The 13,926-nt window shown below is 40.7% G+C and overlaps 2 protein-coding genes across 6 annotated transcripts in view; one reads left to right on the top strand and one right to left on the bottom strand.

Moving 5' to 3' along the window:
- The window catches only part of itsn1 (intersectin 1 (SH3 domain protein)), a 46,095-nt gene extending 38,097 nt beyond the window's left edge, over window positions 1-7,998 (bottom strand). For all 4 annotated transcript variants that reach the window (XM_085799397.1, XM_085799398.1, XM_085799400.1 and 1 more), the window contains exon 1: window positions 7,838-7,998. The gene's annotated coding sequence lies outside the window, so the exon portion shown is untranslated. The remainder of the gene's footprint in view (window positions 1-7,837) is intronic.
- Window positions 7,999-8,557: 559 nt separating this feature from the next.
- cryzl1 (crystallin, zeta (quinone reductase)-like 1) lies at window positions 8,558-12,930 on the top strand. 2 transcript variants are annotated; one of them, XM_085799392.1, is made up of 13 exons: window positions 8,577-8,762; window positions 9,067-9,144; window positions 9,626-9,698; window positions 9,821-9,865; window positions 10,146-10,214; window positions 10,349-10,482; window positions 10,666-10,777; window positions 10,929-10,949; window positions 11,379-11,477; window positions 11,588-11,703; window positions 12,124-12,229; window positions 12,345-12,390; window positions 12,800-12,930. In XM_085799392.1, the coding sequence occupies exons 1-13, from the start codon at window positions 8,694-8,696 to the stop codon at window positions 12,894-12,896; spliced, it is 1,065 nt and encodes a 354-aa protein (XP_085655518.1). In that variant the 5' UTR covers window positions 8,577-8,693; the 3' UTR covers window positions 12,897-12,930. The 2 variants fall into 2 exon arrangements, with proteins under 2 accessions (XP_085655517.1, XP_085655518.1); XM_085799391.1 differs by lacking the exon at window positions 10,929-10,949 and having other exon boundaries at window positions 8,558-8,762.
- Window positions 12,931-13,926: the final 996 nt, after the last annotated feature.

The raw sequence follows: 13,926 nt of genomic DNA, 5'->3' as shown, positions 1-13,926 counted from the left end.
TTAATTTTCCACTCTGCTGTCCTGTCCTGTCTTTCTGCTGCTGCCGCTGAAGTTGTGAATTTCCATTTAGTCTCCAGCCCAGTGAGCCTGAGTAACAAGGATTATGGGTTTTACGCACCTTGAAAGTTTGATTTGATGCAGTATAAAGCAAATAAACACACTTTGCAATCATGCATTTTGATTCAGTCCACATGAATAAATCTGCATCACTCTGCTGCTGCTGCTGCTGCTGTCGCCCGCCCACCCAGCGTTCAGACCAGTAACCCAGACCACAGGAAACTGGACCGTGTGTCGGTCAGTCAGCCATGCTGCTTGTGCTTGTGCTTGTGCTTGTGCATGTCAACAGGGCAGCGAACCCTCTATTTATGCAGGGCAGGCCGCCTGAGCAGTACTCACTCTGCTCATTTACACACATTTCTCGCTCTGGGAGCTGACCACAGTCAACAACCAGGTTTCTACTACTGGCCCATAAAGAAAAAGCTCCACTGGAGTCTTTTCAGAGTCAGCGTTTCTTACTAGGCAACACAAGCTGCAAAGTTACAAATTAAAAGATACCAAAAAAAGAAAAAGCAATGTTTACAAACTAATTATAAAGCAAAGAATTTACTGTTGAGAGTGACAGAAACTTCACATAATCTTTTAGAAGCTACAGTGTGATATTCAATCTTATGTAAGTGTTGCTAACCCTCCTCTGGGGGTGTTTGTTTTCAACAAAGCCGGCAAGAAATCAATCAATAGAGCGGTAGATAACGTTATTTATCATATACCATGTTACTGTACCATGTGTATATGTGTAGTCTTATCTGTCATAAACATGAGATTACGGGTTACAGGGTGCGTTTGCATGGCGGTGCCGCAGAGACGAGAGCTGGGACACCGGGTCGGAGGCTCTGATCTTACGAGGTTGGTTTTTAGCCAAGAGACGCTAGGTGGAAGGCAGAGAGCCTCCATTCTCCCTGGAACAAGTTACAAGTCATTGATTTAACCAGGACTAGTACTCTGAAGCTGGTTAATTAAGGTGAAAATGTAGCATAGTTCCTCTTTAATGTCTTGATAATAAACATTTAAAAATATGACATAAAGCAGTGTCCTTCACCCTCACAACAATAACATACCCACATATGGGACATACCTCTGTCCTAATAGAGGTATGTTAATCAGATCCAGACCAGCCTCCCTCCCTCCTTCCTCTGTATCTCTGTGACCGGCACACAAACCCACAATAATGATTTGACACACATTTGCAAAAGACAAGGACTTAATGAGGATGCGTGAGAGAGTGTGTGGGTTGCTGACTTCCTTCCAAGTGTTAAATAAACAAACATTCAGCTTCCTAACTACGGCCAAATGCCATTTTTGTGGTTAAACATCTAGCAATGATGTAGCACCAGTTGATGAGCTACAGATACACACACACACTTCTCAGACTCACAATATAAATGGAGGTGGGTGGATTTTAGTCGTTCGATCGTCTCGTTCCAGCTACGATTACCGACACGTCGTCGCTGTGGATGTGTGTGTTCACCGAGACGATTTCTTCAGTTGAAAATTGTCCTTGGCCTTTTTAAGAGTGCAGCACAGTCTGTGTGTGTGTGTGTGTGTGTGTGTGTGTGTGTGTGTGTATCCCATTATCATCAGAGTGGGAGGACAAAGTAACCAGCTTAACTAGGTCAGAGGAACAAAGCCCACCCTACGCAAACACACACACACACACACACACACACACACACACTTTCATGGCTGCCACTTATTCAGAGAAAGCTGAAGCACTTGAACACATACAGTAGAAGTGAAACTTGGGGGTGGGTGGGGTGTGGGAATCAAACTTGTTATCATCTGGTTGGCTCTGTTCAAGCGCATCAGCGTAGCCACAACTCACAGGAGATAACAAACAGCTGGTCGTAGCTGGAGAGCATCAAACACAGCAGCAGCAGCAGCAGCAGCACAGAGTATTGACATCCTGAGGTGAAGCTGCAGCAGCAGGTTATTGGAAAGAGAATCACTTTCACTCTCTAATCAGATTATCAGGTTTAAAAGTTGATATTATTGATTTTGACTTTGCAAATCCCAGTGTGACACCTGATTTAACAGATTTCAGTATTAACATCTGTCACTAGCTGGGTTTCCATTACAGTTTTTCACAAAATAAAAGTTGCATCAATTGCTATAATTTACAGGTATTTCCATTGAAAGGTGTTTTGTGAATTAGCAGTAATTCTCGTAAAGCCTATAGTCTTGCGACTGTCACACAAGGAACGGTCAGTAACCCTTTAATTTAAGAAATAACAGTTAATTGCGTCATTCATAGTAATGTTGAGAACTATAGCCAAGAAATAATGATTGATTGCGTAGAAAGCATGAAAAGCATATGTTGCCTTTATGAAAAACATGACATTACTATGAAACTGACCGTTACTTCTAGGCTATTTCTTGATATTACTACGCTATTAATTGTTATTTCTTGGCTATTTCTAGACATGATCACGTAATTAACGGCCTGTAAATTAAAGCGTTACTGAAGGAACTATTGTTTGGTTATTCACACAGACAGACATGTTATTGTGTGACGCCGCCTGAGTTCTTATCAGACTGAACCTCACACGCCCAAGTTGTATTTAAATAACACGGTTGGGTGGAAACGATACAAAGTGTGTCATAAAATCATAACCCGTGAGACTCAATTTTAAGGAAGATGGACGTTCGAAACATTTAGTGATTTAGCAACTGTGGCCAATTACCAACTGAGGCGACGTGATGAGACAACTCGAAACAGAAGGTGGAGAGGGAGAGTGAAGGAAAACGGGATCATCATCATCTTATTAGACCTGGAATGACGTGTAAATGCGATAAAAGTGCTTCCATTACATTTTCAAGATACACTTTGATATCAACGCATCTAAAAATCCACCACCTGCGAGCGTAACAATGTTTTGGCAATATTTGAGAGGGTTTTTCAAAACGTAGGTGTTTCCATTACTGTTTTTTATTGTGATATTTAGGTTTTGAGCATTTCTAAAGAAGGGTTAATGGAAACACAACTACTGACAGGATTCACGCCGTGTTTGATCATCACCTCTCATGAACTATTGACGAAAAGAAAAATAAAACACATTATAAACCTTCTTTGTTTCCTTTGTGGTCGGCGTCGTTCAGGATTTTATGCTTCTGTCTGTACATGTTATTGTATTGTATTTGTGGGATTAGTCTGGATAATTAGAGCATTGGGATGTAACTAGAGTGTCGGTCTGTTATCAAGGCTTGTGGCAGATGCCTGTTTAAGCCCCCCTCGCATAAACACACACACACATACAGACACACATAGACACACACAGACACACACACAGAGTCGAGGCAGCTTCATAACATGATGCAGATTAGGGTTCAGACTCTCTGCTCTCTTCATCCCTCCCCCTCCTTTTCCTGCTGACCCCTCCGACATTCCTCTTCCCTGACTTCCATGAATGAATTTGGGAAAAACTACACAACACACACACAAACTCTAAATATTCTTATAGGCTAATGCCTCAGAGATCGTTTTAGTCTTAGGGTTGTGTGTTTCTGTTGCAGTTAGTTTCTCCTTAGTTAGATTTCCATCTGTCTAACAAAAAGCGAACTATTGGCTCCGGCAGCGTTTGCTTTTTTCTTTTTCTTTTTTTGTGCCTTCAGCCTACTGTGTCCTTGTGTGTCTCAACAACATGACATCATCTCGACTACTGAATAAGGAAAAACACAGAAAAAATCAACACGGGGTCCAGAAACGCCAGATATATGCCAAAAAAATGACCTTTTTAATTCAGCTCAGTCAGTGTGTGTCAGCGACTAAAAAAAAACCCTAAATCCTCACACACCTGAGGCTGATCCCTCCTGTTGTTCTGGTTCGACACAGAACAGAAAATATAGGTCAATTAATCAATAAATAACATGAATGGTAGGAAATTAATACTAAGGTTACAGTTTATTTTTATTTATCTTTATATCATCTCCTTTTCTTCCAAGTTCAGTTTGATGTGTTGTTTGTGGTAGTTGTTGCTGCTTTATTAAGGCATGACCCAGTTGGCTTGCTTGGTTCAGGATAATTGTCTTTGTTACATATTTGAACATGTATGCAAGTATGTGTATATTTATATATATAAGGGGATCTATAATAAACTAATAATAAACAGTCAAATGATAGATCAAATGATTTTAAAAAAAATCTACATATTATTATTAACTTTCAATAATCGGCTGCAACCCCAGACTGTATCTTGTGTGGCTGGTTAAACCATGATGGTGCTGGTGCTAAATAACTGCAGCCTCTTCACATCAGCAATCTCACACACTCTACATACTCCCACACACACGGGCATTTGCAGTTAACACACACACACACACACACCTCTCCATAGTGTGCCTGTTTCTCACTCCCACACTAAAGACACACCCACTCTGACACTGACCCCTGAGCTTCTTTCTTCTTTCTTTCTCCACCACCACCACCATACGCTCTGACATTATTATCATGCTGCTGTCAAGAGGTGAGGCCTGAGAGATGACAGGACCCCCCACTCGCACACCGCATACACACACAGACACACACACATGGGAGGATTACCACTGCAGTCTCTCCATGAGCTCCTCCTGCATCACTCCATCCTTCCCTCAGGCTCCCTCCCTCCCTCCTCCTCCCATCGCTCCTAACGTTAGTAGCACTATCATACTGTAAAACACCAGCGCTGGGATGTTAACAAACACAACTGTAAGTAATAAGCGCTGTCTTAAATTTTTAGGGGTCATCATCATCATCATGATGGAGTCATCATCTTCAGCTCCGATACTACGAGTACAAAATGCCAGGACAGATGAAATTCACTGTGTGGGTTTCTTTTTCCTCCAGCCTGGACTGGACACGCCTGCAGGAGTAAAACTGTCTATTCATGATGCAAGTGTCCAAAAAAAAGGAACGAAACTATAAAAATCAGGCAAAAAGCCAAAGTCATCCCGATGATGTCATTATCCAAAAAGCTTTTTTTTTTAGTGCTGCTCAGACCTGATTGTTGCCGGGAAGGAGTAAAAAGATCACACACCAGCTTTACATTTCTGCTGCTGTCAGTGAACACATCAATTACTAAGAGTCGGCCGTAATCATGTGAAATAATAAAATAAAAAAACCTGGAGTGGCCCCAGTGGTCACATCGGATCAGTGACCCTTAAATTCAATTTGCTAAATCCTCTTTAAAAATGATATAGCTGACTTTATATGAGAGGTTTTTCCTTTTTATGTTATTATAACATGTCTATGCTTTGGTTTGGTTTGGCTGCCTGATCGATGTGGCTTGTTTAAACCTGTTTAATAACACACAGCACTTTTGTTGCCTGTGAATAAAGTAATGAATTGTGGCCTCCTCCTCTCTGAAGAGTGGAATAAACAGTGAGTTGAACACAGTCCTGCCTGGGTGGGATACGTTAGAAGAACAAACTGTATTATGTCGTCCTGATTCATAGGTCGTTTTCAAGCAGCAGCAGCGGCAGCAACACAAAGTCACCTTCCTGGAGCTGAACTGAACCCTGACTGAACCTTGTTTACAGCTGACAGGTGAAGTACTGAACTGACTTTGTTGTGTAAATTCTGTTAAACCTCTGACACTTAAAACATCATTTATAGACAGAACTTAATTAGTGTAAAATGTGGGATGTGTCACACACACTTAACACTTTAATCTGGTTGAGTAGGAGGACAATCATGAAGCAACATACAGGTGGAGGTTATACACATGTACAGATGCACACATGGGGTCAGTAACTCTGTTTAGGTACAAAAGCCACTGAGGCGGCTAAACAAACAGAGAAGACCAAGCAAATACGTACAACATCATGGTTGAAATTAAACCTTCAGCCTACAAGAGCACAGTTAGTTGTGAAACACTGCAACACACAGCAACCCACTCACATCAAGTCTGTCTCTTTATGTCAGTAGTTTATTTGCAACAATACAACTTTTTGCTTTTCACCATGAGGACAAGGTTGTGCATAGAAAAAAATAAAAATTGACAAAAACCAACAGAACTCTTGAATACTTTGTTTTTAAAGGATTATATCACACTGCCCTTCAACTTCACTATATCTCACACAGGAAAAATATGCACTTTTGTTACCAACCAACATTAAACCGACAGCAATAGTTAGGCTACTACTACAATATTTGGTTATTATTTTCCAATTCTTTGGACTAATATATACTGTACACTTCCACAAATCACTCTCAATTTCACTCAATCAGCAGCAAATTCATCATCACTAATGAAAAGTAATTACAGTCTTATATAGAACAAGTTACGGTACATTATCTTCATCTCAACCAACTACAGCAGTAAAATCCTGCTTCTACATGTGTGAACAATAACAACAGTAATCTAATGATCTGAATATATCATAGTTGCATTGAGTGCATTTGCTTTTGGTATTTTCACACATTTCATAGCATAGACTTTAATCTATGGGAGGTGTTCATGAAAAACAGCTGATGCAAGCAAACAAGTCTCCAAGTTTAGAGGCAAATGCTTGGTGTTTTAAAACAATATAGTCATAAAATCATAAAAGGCACTGCTGAGTATTTTTTCTAACAACACTGACAGTCAAACAAGCAAACAAACAGACAGTGTGCGCTTTAACACACCGGGGCATAGTGTCATCATCATCATCATCTGCAGGAACTGTAAGTAAACAAGCATCCACGTTACCATGGAAACCTGACTATCAATCCTTGCTGTAATTTATGTCAACCACCCCAAAAAGTCTAAACCACAAGCAGGATGAGTGAGCTAACTTTACTTAAAGGGACGGGTCGGTGTGTGTGTGTGTGTGTGTGTGTGAGTGACAGTTCACTATCACTTCTGCCGTCAATCAATCTTCTTCTAATGAAGTGCTTTGTTCAAGGACAACTGGCCTTTTTTTAACACATATTGTTGTGTTTTGTTTTGTGGGGGGTGGACAGCTGTGTGACCATCATCATCATCATCACCACAGTGTGGCTTCACGTTAGCTCGCGCCAGTGACCCTCCACCTCCACCACCCACCGTGTTAGTGGCCTGATCAGGGCTCAAGTCTGCCCCTAAATGGGGACATTTTGCCCCTAAAATTAGAGGCAGTGCATGTACATTTTTTCTTTTACTTGCACATGTGCAACCAGTAAATGTGCTGGGTTTCTTGTGATGAAACGTGAAAGGGGCGACTCAAAGAATCGCTAATCTGTCATTACAGCTGTCAGAGCAATGTGTGTGAGGATCATGAATTAAAAGGAAATGTGAATATTTGTTTTGCAAGTCGATGTATTGTGCACCCCTGAATTTTCCTGCTTGCACTCCCAAATTTTTTGATTAACGTTAAGTTATGGGGCCACTGTGCTCCTCCTAGTAAAAAAAAAATGTTAGCCTGGAGCCTTGTGGATGTCAGCGACCTTGTTGATTCATCGTTTTTTCAGTCTCAGCTACTAACAAGGCTGTAAGGTTAACCACAGGCAAATCACAAACCGGTCTGTGTTAATAACGACAGGTCACAGTCAGTGCAGATGCAGTGATTTAACATTAGCTAGCTGTTAATAGGAGCTGGGGTTTTTTTATCGTCTGTCAATTTCTGGTCATCTCAGGTCTGGTTACACAAAGCGAAACCAAGCAGCCGCTATGAAACAGCTTCACAGGACAGCTGGAAGCGAACATTAATGAGCTCCACCCGGTAACAAAAAAATAAATAAAAAACCAACAAGCCGCGCTAACGCCAATATCAACGTAAGCTAGTTAGCATGCTAGGCTAACCAGTGAGAAGCTAACGTCTTTTTTCACACAACACTGTTTCCTCTTACCTCATAGTTCGGCCTCCATGGTGAAATACTGGATAAAAGTAGCTCGTCGTGTGTTTATGTGGCCATATAACGTGGTGTTTCCCCCCAGTTTTTATCACCAAAAAAAAAAACCTTTTCCGGTGGTTCTCCTGTGGTTCCGAAATCCCGACCGACCGACCGACTGTGAGTGAGTGAGGGACAGCTGGAAAATGGGGGGTAACGCTGCTGAAGTATCGCGAGATGTCGTCGTCGTCGTCGTTGTATGAAGGAGGGGCCGAGGTGGAATCTCGCGAGATTTTGACGGACCGTTGGCTTTGCTTGGATCACAGGGACGCTGTGAAGTAAAGGGATTAGTAAAGCTCCTGCTGCCTGCATTTTACTAGAGAAAAACAAAACAGTTTGTAAAATACGTCCAAAATGATAAAATATGTAATAAACAAGAAAGCTACAGGATGTGTCCTAGTTTTTATAGTTTTTGTGTTTGGAGGTTTCTTCCAAAACAGTAAACATGGCATATATACAAATATTTGATTGATTACTTGATAGATAGTTGCATAGGTAAGTTGATTCTCTCAGTATTAACCATATGTATTAACAGAAACGTTAATAAACATATATTTTTGTTGTTTTTTTATATATTGATGGTGTTGAGGATTGTAGAAAGTTGTATGGTACTTTTAAAATGTAATAATCCATAACATCCAATAGTAGGCAGTGTTGTAGTAATTTATCAATAATAAGGAAGAAGAAGAAGAAAAGGGTCAGCTGATTTCAGGCTAGTTAGTATAGCAGCCAAAATAGCAAGAGAAACTATACTACTAGATGAATAGTTATTGATAATCAGATTTTATTATCATCAGATCCTCTGTGTGACAGGATGAAGGGTTTGTACTGCAGAGCTGCAGGCGGTGATGCTGCTAAGCCCAAGTTCGTTATTCAGGAAACGGTGAGTGTGTGTTTTTATTTACAGTGAAACCACGGCTGCACCTGCAGACACTGCATCACTGCTATAAACAGTGACTCTTAAATTTGTACATGCATTGATAAGATGTTCTGCTGTTTTTCATACACTTGGATCAAATTAAAAAGCAATCAGTCTGATTTACATGATCTGTTGCAAAAACTATGGCGTGTAATAGGTTTGGAGCGAGAAATGAAAGCTCTGTGGTGTTAGATGGTGTATTAAAGCTTCCATAATATCTATTTGTGTGTATCTATACCTGTGTTTATGTCATTATGTTTCTCTCCAGAGTCTCCCCGAGGTGTTAGGCAGCCATGAGGTCAGAGTTCAGGTCAAGGCCTGTGGACTCAGCCCGCTGGACTTCAAGGTACCAGAGTCAAGTCTCTTTTGTTTCTACTACTGTTGCTTGTATAAAGTCGGTCACTTCATATACAGGATGGTCCAATGATTGTTATTTTACTTCTCATAGATGTACTGTCTGACTCTGTGCACAAGATGATGATAAAAAGGATATATTATACTTTGTGCACACAAAAGATAAGAAACATTAAAATATTATTAATAAACTCATAATTACAGATATTATTCTGGTGATTTATCTTTTTGAATGATGAAAAGCAAAATAATCCTAAAATGATACTCTTTATTAAACAGTTATTATACAGTAAGTGAAATGTGTTCATACATTGAGATTCTGGCCCATCGAATAAGTGATGTGTTGTTTTATGTCTCGACTTTAGAGCCAGTAAAAGTCTCTCACTGTGTTGCAGTTAAATCAGCAGGTTAAATACTGTAGTGACGCTGCTGCTGCTGCTGACTCGTCTCTGCTCGTCTGTCCTGTGCTCCAGTTACTCGCTGACATCGGGATCCAGAGAGATTTAATTCCTGTTGGCAGAGAAGTGGCCGGGGTCGTCCAGCAAGGTCATAAACACACACATACATAAGCATACACACATTTACATTTGCATTACATGGTAGTTCATTTTTGGGTTGGTTAATAATGTAATTAACTGGCCTGTGTCACTGTGTGTTTTTTTCTGTAGTGGGTCCAAATGTCTCCTTCTTTCAGCCTGAGGATGAGGTCGTAGGTAAAAAAATAAAATAAAAAATAAATAAAAATTATTAATCTCACCTGGTTTGTGACATAGAGAGAAAAACTACATGAACCTGGGGGTGATTCATCACTGTCATTATTTATAACAATGTTTTAAAAACATTTCCAAATCTAGATTTTGTAATTTATGGCTCTCATGTCCATTGAAGTTTATTTTCTTATTATAAAAGTATGATAATTAAAATTACAAACAATAAAGTATATGTTATTTCCATATTTATGTTTTTTTTCATATATTTCAATACTCTCTCCAGGTATCCTTCCCCTGGACTCTCCCTGCTCTGGACTCTGTGATGTCATTGACATAGATGAGCACTATTTAGGTATCAACACACACACACACACACACATTATTTCCAGCAGCTCTGTCAAAGCTAGAAATATTGGTCATTAAAATATAATGAGATCCTATCAATCAGATTCAGTAAATGTGTGTATGTGTGTTTCTGTTCTCCAGTCCAGAAGCCAGAGAAGCTCAGCTCGGTGTGTGTTGCTGCAGCGCTGCGTGACGGCCTCTGTGCTTACACTGCTCTGCACACACACGCTCGCATGGCAGCCGGACACACACTCCTGGTCCTGGACGGAGCCAGTGTACGTATCACACACACACAACACAACATGAAAGAATCAGACGTCACGGTAACATCAGGAATGTAAAAAAGCAACAAGAGACCTTTGTTTCTTTCTGGCATGTTTCCTTCTTTAAAAAAACGACTGAATAAATGTGTTAAAAAAAACAACAACATTCATTGGAAACTTCCTCTCCCTCGTCAGCCCTTCGGTCTGATGTGCATCCAGCTGGCCTCGTACCACGGAGTGAAGGTCCTGACCACGTCACATTCGCCACAGAAACACACGTTCCTGGAGCAGCTGCGGCCGAGCGTAGGTCTGTGCAGACCGGCGCTGTGGTGAAACTTTAAATCTTCAAACCCAATCACAGTTTCAGATGAATCTTCTGCTCTCGTCTCACCGTTTCATCCTCTTTGATTCCTCCTTCATCTTCTTTCTTTTCCTTTTCCTCTTCGTGTTTTCCTCAGGTGTTCAGGATCCTTTAGTAGGTAAGATCTGTTCTGTCTCTCTCACTGACTGGCTTCCTCACTGTGTTTCTGTTTCTTACAGTAATAGTTGCATAACTGTGTAATTGTCCGTATAGAAGCTGCATCTGGATGTGCATCCCTTAGTATAATCATGGTTTATGTGTTACTTTTTGTTTTTTGTCTACATATTTCTTGCAGCTTCTATGTTATGTATTAATCTAAATAATACACTCCCAAAATCTGATTTGTACGTTTTTCTCAATATATTGAGTTTGTATGGAAAAATGTCTCAATCTAAAATCTGCTGCCCCCATGTGGAGAACTTTAAAAAGTGCAAACACTGCAGCATAAATGCAGGTTTGGATGAGGCGTCTGGTGCGGTTGTTGTAACTATCAGTTGTCAGTGTAAATGTATTGTGAGTCATGGTTTGTGGTCTTTGTGTTTTGAAGCCAGGGTAATTCAGGTCTTCAACGGCTCGTCAGACCTGCTGCCACTGGTTCTGGAGGAGACAGGAGGGCTGGGCGTGGATATCGTCATCGACTCTGGAGGTAAAAACACTCATTCACTCACATGTGTGTGATTTTGTAAGAAAAAAAAAATAGACACCATATTTTCCCCCAAGCTGCTAAAAAGTCTTAACATTGAACTGTGTGTGCAGTTCGTCTGCAGGAAGAGGAGGAGCCAGAGGAGAAGAAGCTACTCCCACATAAACATGACATCATCAGCGTGCTGGGGGTCGGAGGTCACTGGGTCACATCCCACCAAGACCTGCAGGTGAGTCAGTGTCAGGTATAATAACAGATGTGATTGTTTTATAAACTAACCTGCTTCCAAAACCTCCAGTTATTGTGTATAATCTTGGATTTAGTGTTTTTTTAATGAAAATAAGTAGCATAAGACATGTTTTCAATAGCTCAGATGATCAGGCACACAGGTACTATTATACAGTATATTATGTAACAACAAAATGGTTAATTAAACGCTTTTGATTCGCATTTTTCAATTTGTAAATATTATATTCAAGGTCATTTCAGACGATTTCATGCTAAAACTCCAGAATTAATAAAGAAACAGGCAGGTTAAGACTGTACGTCTTGTTGCTTTGAAGTGTATAAATAATCTAAAGTGAATTTTATACCTGGTCGGTCTTTACCTGTGGTTTAATCACATCTCTCTCTCTTCGTATCTTCACAGTTGGATCCTCCAGATTGCAGGTTGTTGCATTTAAAATCGGCCTCGGTGTCGTTCCTCAACCCTGAGGTGTGGACGGCTTCATCATCTCAGCAGGGCAGATACCTGCGTATCCTGCTCCCACGCTGTGAACTCTGAAACATATAAAACATATGCAACACAATCAGACACATGCATCATCTTCCTCTGAAGGCTTTATGAATCCTTAACAGCGTTTTTTACAGATATTCTGAAGGACATTGTGGACAAGATGTCAGCAGGAGTCCTCAGGTAACACACACACACACACACACACACACACACAAACCCCACCACAGCACCATTAAAGGCTCAGTGGGTCAGATTTCCTCTAGATTCATAAGAGTGAAAACCAGTTCAGTTTCCTCTCTGTGACATTTAACAGGATGATGATTGACTCAGAAAGTGGATGAATATGTAAATTAAATTAGATTTCAGTCCAATTTTAATACATTAAAGTTGTTTTAATCTTATTATGCAAAAAGGAGAAAAATGTCACATCACATCCCATGATTTCTGGTCATTTAAGAAGTTGCCGTCAGTTTTTAATTTGACCTACAGTAAACGCACAATAAAAACGATTTACAACTCACTTTTTTACCTCGAGATGCTCAGCCTGTCACTGTGATCCGGCCTGACCAAATCCACTCTGCCTCTCCAGACCTCAGCCCGAGGAGGCGCTCCCTCTCTACGAAGCCACCGTCACCATGGAGACCGTCCAGCGCCACGAGAAGAAAAAGGCTGTTATTCAACTCTGACCAAACTAATAATCACAGTCTGTTGCGGCGTGGGGGTAAAAAAAACTACACACAGACCACCATGGTTCAACGGGACCAGTTCAACGATGAAGTGTGGAGTCACATGTGAAAACAAGGAGGGAAAAAAAAACCTGTTGTGTTTCTGTCAGTCGGTCAACACTGACAAATAGACACACACACACCTGCACACATTCAGTCTTAATTGTAAATCTAATTATATGTTTTCATATGAGACGACAGCCCACATCAGAGCCTCTGTCACTGTGTATCTTTGAGAATCTGTGTTTGACTCCATCGGTACAGATTTTAATAAAAAAGACGACAATTATAGTGATTCACTAAAAAATTGTTTTGTTTTGTTTATAAGTCACTTTGAGCAGGAACAAGGCAACTGTTTTAAAGGGATAGTAGAACATTTTGGCAAATTCTCCTAATGCCATAATCCCTATAGTCATCATAGCAGTAGGTTCATTACCTTCAATTATCGGTGCATGTTTTGAAATCGGCGGGGCAGAGACGTGAGCTGCTCGGAGAACAGAATGGAGGTGAGTGGTACAGGTCCCTCATTAAATACACAATCCAACAACTCCAAAACGCTCTGGTGGACAAGTTGTGACCATGCACCAATAATTAAAGGTAATGAACCTACTGCTACGACTATAGGGATTATGGTGAGAGGAGAATTTGCCAAAATGTTGAACTATCCCTTTAAAATATCTTGTGTAATGAACTTGAATGGAAATGAAGAGAGAATCAGTTTTTTTTTATTACTGTGCCATTTATTCAAAAAATAAATAATACAAAATGTTGAGTTTAAAATGTCATGTGTGGGGCGGTGCGTGGCGCAGTGGGTAGAGCGGCCGCCCCATGTAGAGGCTACAGTCCTCGCCGCAGGCGTCCCCGGTTCGAATCCCGCGTCGGGCAGACCTTTCCTGCGTGTCATTCCCCCTCTCTCCGCCTCCCCATTTCCTGTCTATCTCTACTGTCATCACTATCAAATAAAGGCAAAAACCCGAAAAAAAATATACTT

The sequence above is a fragment of the Trachurus japonicus genome, chromosome 15 (assembly GCF_045865225.1).
Source record: "Trachurus japonicus isolate A0001 chromosome 15, Traja_1.0".
In the NCBI taxonomy this organism is placed as follows: Eukaryota; Metazoa; Chordata; class Actinopteri; order Carangiformes; family Carangidae; genus Trachurus; species Trachurus japonicus.
Note: the sequence above shows the minus strand (reverse complement) of the source record. Positions and strands in the feature narration are given on the sequence as shown.